Source organism: Hippocampus zosterae, chromosome 4, assembly GCF_025434085.1.
Source record: "Hippocampus zosterae strain Florida chromosome 4, ASM2543408v3, whole genome shotgun sequence".
Classification (NCBI taxonomy): domain Eukaryota; kingdom Metazoa; phylum Chordata; class Actinopteri; order Syngnathiformes; family Syngnathidae; genus Hippocampus; species Hippocampus zosterae.
The window spans coordinates 4,916,571-4,931,081 of record NC_067454.1 but is presented as its reverse complement, the minus strand read 5'-3'; the positions used below and the strand labels follow the sequence as shown (position 1 = coordinate 4,931,081).

At 42.1% G+C, this 14,511-nt stretch overlaps 1 protein-coding gene across 1 annotated transcript in view; it reads left to right on the top strand.

The window, feature by feature from the left end:
* itfg1 (integrin alpha FG-GAP repeat containing 1) overlaps positions 1 to 14,511 on the top strand; it is an 88,180-nt gene that overhangs the window by 26,174 nt on the left and 47,495 nt on the right. The window contains exons 9-10 of the mRNA XM_052062521.1: positions 1,435 to 1,529; positions 12,923 to 13,074. Of these exons, the coding sequence (XP_051918481.1) occupies positions 1,435 to 1,529; positions 12,923 to 13,074 (247 nt within the window). The remainder of the gene's footprint in view (positions 1 to 1,434; positions 1,530 to 12,922; positions 13,075 to 14,511) is intronic.

Below are 14,511 nucleotides of genomic sequence, written 5' to 3'. Positions count from 1 at the left end.
CGGTGCAAAATTTTCTCCAGGGGATGCTGCTCTTAACTGTGCTCCATGGTCGATTTAAAGCCTTGGATACTTTTAAACGTTGAGAGCACTCTGCTGTTGCGGAAGCTCTCTGCGACCCGGCTCGTACTGTCAGCTGTGACTACAAAAATGTCAGGAAAAGCGGACTGGAATCGTGTGGACTTTATTTGCCGCTAGCTAGAGGCAGTTAAAATGGTGTGTGACAATAGCTGTGTGCTGACTCCCATAAAACATGAAGATGAACTGATATTAGGGTGTAGGTTCCCATAGGAAAAAAAAAATTAAACAGACCGAACAACCATAAAATAAAAATCAACAAACAAAGAGTCCAAAAAAAAAGTGTGTTATAAATTATGCTGTACGGTGCACGTCAGATGAAAAGCACTCGGGAGGAATAGGGAGGCGGTGTACAAAGGGTGGCAAAGATGGACGGAGACGCACACCAGAGGAGGCTCCTCCACGGGAGGAAGGCGGGGAAGGAGCGAAAGTGACAGATGAGAGTGAAAGAAGGGCATAGCAGGAATGAAAGCAAAAGGGATAAGAGAAGGTATTCATGGAGGAAAGGGCAGGCGGGAGCGCATTAGTTTGTGGGGGGGGGGGGGGGGTTGATCGTCAGTAAACACTGGAGACAGGATGGTGAACGTCAGCTTGTGTAACACAACATTTTCCCTCATTGTGATTTTTTCCCCTCCTTTCCTAACAATACCTTTGCCTCTATCCATCCATACACCTTTCTGCCATGCTCTTGTTTCAGGTTCCAGTCGGATTCGGCGATACAGCCTCGAAAGAAAATCATTTGTTGCCCTTTAGAAAACACAAATGACACCCAATGACAATGATATATATACAGTATATACATTTTTTGCTCTTCTGAGATTTGCCTTATTTCTTTTGTTGCCAAACAAGTTTGCAAATATTTTTCCCCTCCCAGTATCAACTTCCATAGCTTTACAGCTAATACGATTACGCACAGTAAGTGATTCCTTTGGAAATTAAAAAGAGAGCAACATCATGTATCTCCATCATTTCAGACCCGACAGCCTGCTGTAGAAGTCAAAGCTGGTTTTAAATTTGCAAGATTTTTAGAACGCCAAAAAAGCGTTTTGTAAATATTCCATTACTAAGTACCTCAGTGAGTTGAGGCCTGACTAATTTGTAAACAAGCTGCAATAAGTTGCTTTTCCTTGCATCAACTTCCAAAGATGTAACGGCCCCTTTTTTTTTCATGTGGCATCTGGACTGGCATTCATTTTGCAGGTTTGCCTAACATTTTTTAGGTTTGGGGTTCAGGGTTTCAAATGAACTTAAAATTCTCCTCACCACTGCTTGCGCTCTTGCCAATCAGTCCACTTTTTTTTTTTGCTTTGTTGTTGATTTCATTTTTTTTTCTTGATAACTCTGTCATTATTCTGGCAGATGGCGACGGCTACCAGGACCACCTCCTACCCCTGTGCTTAGATGAAGCGTGCCAACACAGCGCCATTTACCTGGCCAAGTCGGGCTCCAAAGAGGTACACACACACACGCACACACACACACACACACATACACACACAAACTAAAACGACCTTAGTGTGATACAGAAAACATCACTGCCTTCTAATTTCTCTTTTTGTTGCTTCCACTGCATGTTTTTTTATTTGAACTTCATCTTTTTAGATGATATTTCTCATTCAAACACACTGAGCACAGCATACAAAACAAGCAGTACAAAAGAGTCTCTTTTCTTCACAAAACAAGTAAAAGACATCATGATAAATTTAGAACCCCTTGATGCCACTCATTATTTCTTGCACAAAACGTTGCACGGAACGTCCAAAATGGGTGCGAAATCTCAAAAATGCCAATTGTGTACAATAAAAGTAATAAATTTATATTTTTAATGAGAGTCATGTAAATTGTTTTTTTTTGTACTAAACACTGTTGACAAAGGCAACTAATCAGTGCTAAGTACGGCCACCAGTAAAATTTCAAATGAAATAAATATTCATAAATAATGAACATATGCATTAAACTCACTATTTGATATTTGTTCACCCGCATATTCACTGCTTGGTGTTCCTATATTCACATTTTTGGGGGGTGCCTATTTCCCAGTATTCACAAAAACTGCTTTGTCATGTATATTTTCTTTCCCACTCCCACTCTTCTTTGCACTTTTTTAACCATCTCTCCCAGTTCTTTGAATTGTGTTTTTGATTTTATTTAGTTTGTTTATGTATTCATATTTTGTGCAGTTATAAGTGGCATCAATTGTTAGCAGATTTTCACTATTGTGGTCTGGTTATCCCCTGTAAATAATGTAGATCTGTTGTATAATAGTTTCAGTGTTTTCCTTTGAGGAGGCTGCGCCACTAGCTGGACTTTTTTTTTTGAAAAGCAAACAACACAGACGAGTGCAATGCTAACTATGTAATTGCAAGCAGTAAATTATACAATACATTTGAATAAATGAAATATCAGCAAAACAAACTCATCAAAATGTGCAACAAAATAGAAAATGAAATGCAAAACAGTTTGTGGGGGAGTTTTTTTTTGTTCTTTTTGTTTTTATTTTTTATTGTACCAATCCATTTTTCCAAACAGCAAACAGTGCCTTCACTGCAGGGAATCTGGCTTTTCTTCAATACCATCCTGAGATTGCACATTGCTGATGTAAGAAAATGATTTGCAGCAGATGCAGGTGTCATTTGTCACGAAAAAATTAACGTAGCTGGGAATTCGGGTGAAGAGAAATGAAAAAAACTTTTTTTTGTGGGGGCTTGGACTTTTTAATCTACACATTCCAGCCACAAAAGAACAACCCTGGTGAGCACTTTCACAACATTTCCTCGCTTACTTAAAAACTGCGGAATGGGGCCGGCGATCGTGTTAGGGAATCATGCCTGTCATCTCAGCAGGTGGAAACATCGCCCGCAGCTTACTGCGTCACTTGTTTTGTGTGTGCATTCACACTTTGGTCCACCGTCACGCTTTTATTTTTTTTGTTTTATGATTTTCCTTGCAACGAATCAGCAGAACCACACTGCTGACACTATTATCGGATCGAGATCATATAACTGTATCTCAAATCTAAATATGCATGTTTCCTTAATGAGGTATTTTATTGCTTGTTATGAGTCAGATTATGTGAAAATAAGAAATGCAATAATTCTGCCTGCTCCGAGGGTATGAATACACTAGTTAAAGGACATTGGTGTTTTTTTTCTAGACTCGCTCGGTTTACTTGTTTTAAAGAGGAACCAAACTAAAGATGTCAAAACTTTATCTTTATCTTCTTGATCTAATGCTGTTAACTTAAGTATGCAAAAGTATTGAAAAAATACATTGAAAGAATCACATCTACTCGCCGACAGGCGTCTCCATTTTCACTATTGCGAGTGTGTGAATTTGCGGAAATGTGATGCGCATAAGCCCTTCCTGCCCAATTTATTAAAGGAGAAGTCAACCCCAAAATTTTTTTCATAGCAATATTTTCTCTGTGGCCCTTCTAGTCTTAACGGGGAATTCTGATGAATAATGCCTCTGTGGAATATGTCAACTGAAAATGATCTCACAGTTGCTCAGTGCTCAAGTAACGACCAATCACTACTGCTTAACTTAGATATCTCAAACTTATTACTGTAAAGAAAATTTAGGGGGTTAACTTCCGCTTCAGCTATCAAATCTCGACCAAGTTGGTAATTATTCAGCAACAAAAAGCTGCTGATCAGCCAGATCCGCTCATCTAACCAGCTAATGGCTATATGATGTGCTGACCCCCAATCACTGTTCTCATCATTCAAGTTGGTGTCCCGCATTACACTGTCAGCGTATACTTTTGACATCATCAGTTTAACACCCAACCCCAAAGCATCTTCAATCCCGAACTGAATAAGATTTCAAAAAAATGCTAATTAAACATGGTGCCATATGCCAGCGTATCAGCTAGGGGCTAGCAACTAGCTACTTGCCGGGTAGCCGTTCGCCCAGGGCCAGGCAGCGAGTGCGGCTGCTCAGCCTGTAAGTGCCCGCCCAGTTGGCGACAGATGGCAAACTGCTTGTGTTTTGAAAGGCGCATTAATTGTCCAAAATGAATTTGCACGCTGACCTTTGATGCTTGACAACATGATACTGTTGCCATTCTTACACTTGCATGTTTAGCAAACTCGGCGTACTCCACAAAGCCACATTCTGCTGTATTCATGACATCATTTCCCAACTGCGGCTGACAACGATTTTCAAAAACATAATGCTGATTAATTATCCTATTTAATTTGTATTCCGGGAACTCGGTGTAAATCTGACTACGGTGTTTTCTCTTGGCTGGCACATACATTGTATTCATGAATTAGCCAGCCAATCGCGAGGCACTTAAAGACAAACAACCCGTCACCCTTCGACCTCCTAGCGTCTTAAATCAAGCTAACGTGCATGATTTTGGAATTTGTGAGACACGGACATGGCAACCTGGAAGACACGCTGGCACGTTATTTACTATGGGGTTACATTTTGCTCACAAATCTCACCAACTAACTTCAGATGTTCTACTGGAGCCACACACAGGAATGGTTTTGAAGCACTGATGCTTCAATAATACGCACACACAGCACCACCACCCACACATGGTCTTTTCAGTTTACATCCCACAAGTTGGCAGGACGCCTGACTCCCTTTCATTCCATCTTCTGCCACCGGAGAACCAGCTTCCACTTGCTTATTTACACCCCACCTCCCGAATCCCTTCCCAATCCAAAATAGAAATGTTATCGGCTTATCCGCCATGTCCGCCCCCCCCCCCCCACCCCCACACACACACACGGATATTACGTGTGAAAACATTTCTCTCATCTTTCGTGTGTCACATTTCACCTTTGGCAACGAGGAACAATTGCTAAGAAACAACTGGTGAAGGAGAATCATAGCATACAACACAGGGTTGGTTAGTGAGAGAAGAAGGAGAAGAGGAGGAGGTGTTATCATCGCTGTTGGATGAAGAGTACAATTGCCGTTTTATGACTGGGATGCGCACATGGTGGAAAGCTGCGATGAAAGATTCCACGGGCGAAATCTCCAAATTCATCTTTGGTGGCATGCTCAAAATGACTTAAAAGGCTACAGCGTGCGTGCCTGACCAATGGTTCGCAATGTCAGTCAATGAGAATTACTCCCTGTCCTCCTGGCTGTTGACCAAAAGTGTCTTTTGAACTACGTTAGTTGGCACATGCATGAATGATTCCTTTCAGCACCTCGTTTGAGTTTGAACAATTTAGGTTTGAAACGATTCGGATTATTGGAGGGGAATGGTCAAAAAATTTGAATGGTTGAACTCATGGGTTTCCGAAGTCCAAACTACAGCCATCCATCTTTTTTGCAGCCCTCAGCAATAACTAAAATGATTCGTCAGCCTTGACACTGATGTTGTTCAGGCTCCAAAATTCTGATATCAATGATTAAAACAAACAAACAAGCAGCTCCTATAGGCAAGGATGTCAGAAAAGCAAGTTACACTGCAGCAAACGCTTTATTTGTTTGTTTTTGTCGTCTGTGACATGTCCAGTTAAATTTGTGCTCATAGGATGTTTTGCTACCGAAAAAAGACAGATTATCAATGTTGCACTTCTATGAAATGAAAAGATTCAAGCTACATTATTAACGAGTGGTTATTGTTGTGTTTCATTTAATAGTATGTTATTTACTTGAGAATGTACTGCTCGCAGTTCGGCATGTTGTTCCTTCTGATTTTCACTGCAAACACCAAAACAATCCAGCCTTCAAACCAAGGCACGTACTGAATGGTATTTTTTCCTCTGTACCATTAGGCCCCTAACTTTTATTGTAGAAACCCATGTTCAAAATGTTTCGTGCTCTGAAGAAACGCTGACCAAAACAACAATTTATTCCACATTTCAGTTAAGATGATACCTTTGAGGCACGATTTCAAATATTAATTGGTGGTGTCCATTCAAAACAGACCTTAAAAGCAAGGCACGTGCCGACACGGTACATTTCTGTTTTTTTAACATTTCTGCCAGAAAAAAAAAATCAGGATGTGTGGTTCTTAAAATTTCTTTTTATGGAAAAGTGTGACCAATCGAGCTGAATTTTTATTGCATCAACAAAACGCTTCCTTTCAAAATGCTTCTTTTGAAACACAAATGTCTCCGTTTTAGTGCTTGCAAACCTCAATGTCCTTTAAAAAATGGTTTCACGTCAACAGCCCCCATCAAAAGGGCTAAAGAGGAAATAGGAAGGACAGGAAAGCGAACTGAAGGCACATTAAGTGGCACCATAAAATTGTGTGTGTGTGTGTTTGGGGAGGGGCGGTCGGGGCAATTTGATGGAGAGGGGATGAGTTATTTCTATTCCCTTCATTACCACTTGCATCAGAGAGCAGCAGGAGAAAGATGAGAGCACGGTTGAGGGCTGCGGAATTTAAAAAAGAAAAGAAAAGAAAAATGAAAAACACTTGATGAGACACCCTCGGGTTGACAAGGACGCCCCGCTGAGTCCAAACCAGCTCGTGTTGTATTTACATGCACGCCGGCTTCTTGTTCAACCCCGAAACAGCAATCGGCATCCACCCCCCAGTGTGACTTGAACAGCCTGCAGAACGTAAGTTTACCTCGCTAGAAAAAATAACTACAGAGTAGCTTCTACCCATTTCTGCCATTCAATATTTATTCTGACACAACCCTGCATGGTCATAAGTCTCCAGCTGTGGACCGTAGACTTGAGCTCATGATAAATTGAATTTTTAACCTAACCCCAAAAAATTCGGTGACTTTCTGAGACTTATTCAGTACCTGGGTTTTACCTTAATAGTCATCATAATGGTTGAAAACACAAAAAAATGAATGGGAAAAAAAAATCTAATAGTGTTTTTATTTACATTCTACAAACCGTTTACACTGCTGCAAGAAATTAAACAATTCAAATTAGTTGGTCTGAGAAAGATTTATTTACTCTTTATTACATAATGCTATGACATCTATCCATGATGGTGATGTATAGTGACAGGCAGGGGAAGGGTTGGTGGGGGCGGGGGTTGGAGTTGGGGTCACTTTGACCTGATTTCTTTAAAATCAGTTAGCCCCGACCCCTCACCATGATGTCCATGTACAAATTGATGACTGTGACCGCGGTCATCCATGTGTAATCCTGTAATGTTGCTGAATCTGTGTATCCAATTTGGTTTATGGTTTATTTAACAGAACCTCTTCCATCAGCAGGGTACTTAAAAGAAAACGGATGCAGGGGGTTCAAAACGTTCATAGCCGGTGTCTGATTTTCATTTCATATTTCATTGATTGCTTTTGATTTTGGGGGGTTGGGGGGTGGGGGTGTAAAGGGACTTTGTCAACGCCCTGCATATCGATGTACTAGTAGTTTGCATGAAAACACTGTCAGAGGCTTTGAGAGTGGGCCTACGCTGCATCCTCGCACGTTTTGCCCAGCAGTCAGTTAGCAAGTCACCCCCATAGGCCTTTGCAAGGGTCGCATCCACTTGGCCTTGTGCAGCTCAAACGTCAGCACTCGATTAGCTTCTGCTCTCCGAGCACACAGGAACCGCAAGACATTGCGCACAAGTGGAAGCCCAGACAAGTTTGCTTTGAGAACTCATCGCCCGAGCGTAAAAACCTCCACTCAATGCACATCCGTCACCAGTATCACGGGTACCACCTCTGCCCAAATCAGAGCCAGCTGGCCAGACAGATAAAGGGACCACGCAAAGTCTGCCCCGCTTTGCCGGTCGGTGGCCTTGGACCTGTGATGCTAACATATGGTCTCACTCCATTTCTGACTCCTGGCACAACCTCATTAACACCCACAAATGAAGTCCCAGCCGTCCATCAACCTTGTGCTGAGACCTTTAAACTCTTCGATACGACATGCTTTCCACTTTAAAGACAGCATTCAAAAGGTCTGTTTTGAAAGTGGGCGAAATTATGCATTTTAGAAAACTCAACGAACCTCATCAAAATCGCATCCATCCAATTTTCCATACCAGTTGGCCTCATTAATTGAAGTGAGCTAATGCCGGTGGATTTGGGGTGGCATTTTAGATCGTGCCTCATCAGAATCACTCAGTCTTCATGAAAATATAGCAGTCTAATGGAACTCCAAAAATCATATGTACAACAACAAACAATAAAACAATGAATGAATAACAAAGACAATAGAAAGCACAAAAACAGTACAACTAAAATCTGAGCAACAATCCTCAATTCTGACCATCTATGAGACTTGGAAAGGTGCCTGGATGAGTGTCTTGGGTTATCTTGGCTGATTTCTTTTTCTGCTGTCTTTTTCCGGGTTGCCTTCAAAGTATGTTTTTGTTTTACATTTCACAAAAACCTCACAGTGTTTCTCTTTTGATTAAACAGGAACACATCTAATGCCATTTGCAGTGAAAGTTTGTTTCCGCAACAAATTCTTTCAGAGAAGTTCATTCTGCTTTCACCGGTGAATGCGTTTCTTGAAAGTAAAATGAACCAGGCCCGTTCAGCAAAATAACAGAAAAATCAAAGTTCCTCATAAGGTAACCCAGTTCCCAAGTACAGTACATTTCCCTTCTGGTACCAACCTGCGCTCTGGGAGACTCCTGTCATTACACGCAACTGTAATAAAATTCACAACGAATTTGGCGCAGTTGAACAAAGTGAAAAAAAAAAACCCTCTACAGATTGATGAATGTGACAAATAGGGAAATTGAGAGAGGTCATGGAAAAACACTTCTGAAGTGGTGAGAGATCACTCAAAGTCAAACATTGACTCTTGGGCTTGCCTTGAAAGTTATCCACGATTTGCATTTCAACCACGTCGACTGCATTTGCATTTCTCTTTCTGCATTTAGGGGATTCACGTCCCCCCCCCCCTTTTTTTTCCTCTCGATTCATCCCCATTTCAAATAAGTCGCGCTATATTTTAATAAGGGAATTGAGGACAGCGAAGTATCCTCTTCCTTATCGCGGCTGTGGAAATACTCGCTCGGCCCACTGTGGGAGAATTAAGAGGTGGGGAACTCGAATCCCATGACTTGTCTTAGCTCTTGCTTGGCTAAAACTCATCAAACGTTCAACTTAGGTTTGAACTTGCACGACTTGACTAGTCTTGCCTGTGAACGTTTGACATTGTTTACAAGACAGTGATCCATTTGTTCTGTTTTGAAAGAGGAGTTGTTTTTTTTGTGCAATCAAACCTGGCAATCCGCCCCGGGTTTTGCTCCAATGCGGACTGCAGAGGCCACCTCACAAAGAAATCATCACGGACGCAGCGTCAACGGCGATCGCATTTGGATTCAAGGATTGTGTTTGAATGTAGTTGTTCTGAAAAGTCGTTTCCTGTGTGCCATCAGTCTGTGCAATATTCGCATTTATTGCATTGTAACATCGGCCTTGAAATGCAGCCTCTGAATTGAGGCACATCTCTTAACATGCGCATCAGTCTAAATTGTCATTTAAGAACGAAACGCTGTGCTATCATCCAAAGCCTTTTCCCCATTCGCTCGCCCTTCTCCGCCGCGCTCGGAATGCGATGAACATTTCCCCGGTCGTTATGTCTGCGGCGTCATAAAAAGCCATTACTTGGTCACACGGCTGCTTATAAAAGTAATTCAATTGCCTTGTTGTCTGTCGATCTTGGCCAGCTCCCCGGCGGTAACCCTGGGACTCCATTGCTGCCGCCCGCGTTTTAATTTCTTGGCCTAATGAAGCGACAGGCGCTCTACAGCAAGTCGGCGGGAGTGTGCCAGACTTTTTGTGTGTTTGTTTGCCTCATATGCAGATTTGAATGTTGATGTTCCGTGCAATGCAGCACTGTCTGTAGCCCATGTGTTTTCGGCTGTTCGCCCAAAAAAGATTTGCATTTAAAAAAAAACATTTTTAAGGGCCACGCCCCCCACAGCCGTTATTGCAAAGTTCTCAACTTTTTGTAAATCACATGGGAATAATTATTTTAGCTACAACTTAAACATTCTTGACAGATTTAATAGAATAAAACCAAATCTCTAAAGACAGATTTCGGCCTTCGGACCCTAGTTTGAAAACCATTGCATTCAAGTCATGGCATTATTTTGCCACTGCAAATGCAATTCGTGTCTTGATCTCCATTAACAAAAGTCATTTGGATCTCAACACTCTCATTCATATACTGACACTTTTTGCGTGAACACCACACCGCTGTTTTAATGGGCCCGACTTAAACCATAAGCGCTCAACACCACTGCTATGTTTATACCAAGGAATAGCCCCGTCACGGTCTACTGTCCGATTTGATTCATTTTCCCTCCATTCCGTGTTGGGTGAGACAACGCTCATTGGATAGCCACGCAATACAGATGAGCAATAACAGACACAAAGACCAAAGAAAAAAAATTTTTTTTCCTTTGCGATATTTTCCACCCTAGTTCAGGCCATCTTTTGTCCGCCTTATGTTTTCAAGTAATACAATGTAGAATGATATAATCTCGCTCATATCCAGGGAGCTATGTATCAGGTACAGTTATGTAATTGCTTCCATCGGTAATGTTCTGGTTACAAGTATGTGTTTGTGTGGCATGGTGGAGGACTGGTAGGCACATCTGCCTCACAGCGCAGCAGTGCAGGGTTTGATTCCGGCTCCAGTCTTTCTGTGTGGAGTTTGCATGTTCTCCTATTGCCTGCGTAGGTTTTCTCTGCGTACTTCGGTTTCCTCCCGCATTCCAAAAACATGAATGGCAGGTTGATTGGGCACTCTAAATTGTACCATCGGTGCGAGTGTGAGCGCGGCTGGAAAACTTCACTCTAACCACTAACCCTATGCAAAATTCTCTTCCCCACATATTCACAAGAATTCACAAACCCCAACTTAATCTAACCTTTACCCCTCATCTTACCCCTATTAAATCTTTTGAGTCCCGCCACTTTAATCAAAGTGGTTTATCTTGATTGAGTGCATATCAAAGGTTGTTCAACTCGCTCAGGGGTAAACTCAAAATGTGTTCATTAGGTTGACTCCTCAGTCAATGCGTCGGACTCATTTTTGAGCCTTTAATCTTTTCTTGGTGGGAGGGGTGGAATTGTCAATGACATTTACATTGAGATTTACATGTCTTCTTTATAGCTAATTACACCAGCTGTTAACGTAATCACGAATAAATCTGCAGACATTCTGCTGCTAGTTAGAGTTATTAGTTGCACTTCAGATGATCATCTCTGCGGTGTTTCCCGTCGCACCTGCTCCCTTTTTAACACTCATGAATAGTTTATACCTACCAGCAGCTGGCTACGCACACTGCTAGGCCACACACACACACACACACATACATAGCGCCGGGTCTGAAATGATCTTTCATTGTCGCTTTAAGTCTCATTAAATCCATGCTAAATCTGGAGCATTGAGACAAAGCTCATGGTTGAGTGTTTGATTTATCAGCGATCACCACATAAATGTGCCACGGTTCTGTACACGCTAAAAATAATGTTGACGTCCCCACAATATCGCGATAATTGTCATCTGACGTTTGGATCTCGTTACATCCATACTATCGGTTTTGTATCGTTTTCTCTTTGTGAACAAGGGGATCATTAAAGAAATAATCAACAGATGAAATCATTTGTAAAGATAATCGTTGGTTGCCTCCAAACTTGCAGCCTGCGCAGAACAACGCAATGGTTTCAGCGGGATAACAAGGGACGATCGTTGTCCCCCTTTTCCCTTACCGTCATGCACCCTGGCACTTTGCGTGCAGTGTAATCCGTCAGCCATCGGCTAATTGTCACGCTTGCCACGAGAGAGCGAGAGTTCGTCACCTGTTGAACACCATTAACGTGTAACTTTCATCCCCCGCTTGAAATGGCTTCACCTACTTTTCTCATTTCCGTCAGCCTGAAGGAGGAAGGCGGCAGCTTCCCTACTGCTCGGTGAAACGGAAATCATAAGAAGCGAGAGGTGATAATGGTACCGCAGAGGTGTCATAAAGGGACGCTTATGCCGTTACTTTCGCTGTTCCCACTAATGCCATCAGTCAGCTCTCTAACGCAGAACTGGAGTACCTTGTAGACTATATTGCTGTCTGCAACAGAAACGACTCACGAGATCCCCTTTGGAAACTTAGAAAAATGCCCCCACCTCCATTTTGAATGACCGACACAAAATCTTTGTAGACATGTCTAACATAAAAAGGTGCGCAAAGGAGACTGATGGAGCCATGGCCAATATTAAACTGGAAGCTGATTATTTTGGTTGGAAGCATTTTGGGCATATTCCAGACTTCTTGCTGACTTCTCTGAGGGAATTTGTCCAAATGAGCTCCAAGCAAGTACCTGTATTGTTGCCGGATCATGAAGTTTTTATGCCTACACTGTCAAAATGTGCAGGGTATGGGTTCAAGGTTTCGTGACGGTTGTAAAGATTTTCCACGAGTAGTTGGCATATTCTTGAAAGACAACCAGCGCCCAACACGATTATCATCGATCTGGATGAAATTGAAAGTCTCAAAGATTCGTGCCTGAAATTGAATAGGACCTTGCCAAACGTTTTCTCGGAAATTCACCCAAATGAGCCCCATTTGAAAGCAGGTATTGTAGACAGATGGGTGACGCTCAATGTTTCCGCTAAGATGTGCGCGTGAGCAATTGCATACTGCTCTCACGCTCTAGCTCAGTTGACGATGCTGGTGCTTACACACACACACACACACACACACACACACACAAACACTACATTCTTAAGATCACTCCATTTCAACTCGTTTAATCAACAAACAGGACACCACACCATTCCTACTTCCCTTAAATCTTCAGTCCCATGACCGAGGATAAATAATTCCTTAATCACCTATTCAAGGGCATGAACATTCCTTACTTGCGCTTATTTTTGCAATTATTGCGATTGTTACTATGTCATGTTTCTGATTGTATTGTTTTGTGTGTTCCCTTTCAAGTGGGTCCCCGTGCTGTCCGACTTCCAACAAAGAGGGACTGTGTGGAGCTTCGTGCCAGGGAAGCCCAGCCAGCCTCTGTCCTTACACGTCGGGGACTACAACCTGGATGGCTTCCCCGACGCTCTGGTGGTCCTCCGCAACACCAGCGGCAGGTAGGACCGCCTCGAAAACGCTCCTCCAGATGTGATGAAGTGTTGTTCTCCGCAAAACCATATGACACAGCATACCCTTTGTTGACAAATATGTCCGGTAAATGGATTACATGGAGATTTGGCACATTGCTGATAATCTTGTCATCCGGTACTCCTGTAGCTGTAACATGACCTCAGCCACAACATTTGGTACACCTAATGACATCTTCATTGAGTGCGATCGTAGAAGTTAGATGTTATTGTCACTTTGCATCGACAGTAAATGTTCTGGCTACACAATGCAGAAGTTTGGGAACATCAACAACAACACATTGTAATTTCATGCTTATTGGTGCTTATTTTTATGAATTACATAAATTTTCACATTTTTTTAATCCTTACTATGAATATTCTAGTGCAACTGAGATAGTGTAGGCATCAATTTTAGTATTATTGTGTTTGTAGTTAAAATTTTCGCTCTTCTTTGTGTTTTTCTTTTTTCATTTTAATAAAACATGATATGGGTTTTTTAATTTACTTTCTAATAGATTTGTATTTTTTTTTTCAATTTGTATTAATTAAATAGGTTTTACTTTGCAGTGGAAAATGTGTGAATAGTGCGGCACCTCAATCATAATCCTTCACAAAGTAACTGCATTCCTCCAACCATGCCGGCCTCACTTACCCCATATCTAAGTAAGTAGCGAGGTATCAACATTAATTCTGTCAGTCTGAGCACGGCCCTGCACCAGTGGAAGAAGGCAGCTAAGGTGAGCGTGATCTTCAGCATGCAGACATTGACCGCTGATAAGAAAGCCCTTTTAAAAGTCATTACACCATGTGCCGAGACATACACATGGTCGACACCAAAGTGTGTGCATTCGCGTTTGTGTGTGTGTGTTTGTGTGTGTGTGCGTGTATTGAAACACCTATATGGATTATTTTAAGAGATGAAGATAAGATAGTTGAAGAGGTCAGAGCTGTGATCATTGATGCATACTGATTGGTGGTGTGAGTCTCAGTGAGTGTGTATGCAAGCGTGCTGTCACGATTGTCCTTACGATCGTAGGTAAGAGCCTCAAAGGACTCAAACAAACACATTTATTTGAACCCTACTTTCTGGGCAAAGCTGTATATAGTCATCGCTAAAATCTCCCTTCAAGGACCCCTACCACCACCCCACCCCTGCCCTGAAGAAATGACTGGAGTCTCACCAGGAGTAATCGCACGAGCTGCTAGAGCTTCCTCTTCCATTTCCTCACCATTTGTAAGCCTGTGGCGTCATAATCCGCGAGCAGGAAACATGCCCCCGGCTCACATAAGTGAGGGATATCAGGCTTTCTGGGGAAATTTCAGGATGGACCTCAATAATAGGATCTCTTGATGTTCAAATGTGAACAGCGTGACTAAGACGACCCTTTACATACCGATTGTAACAGAATTGGAGGGAAATGTATT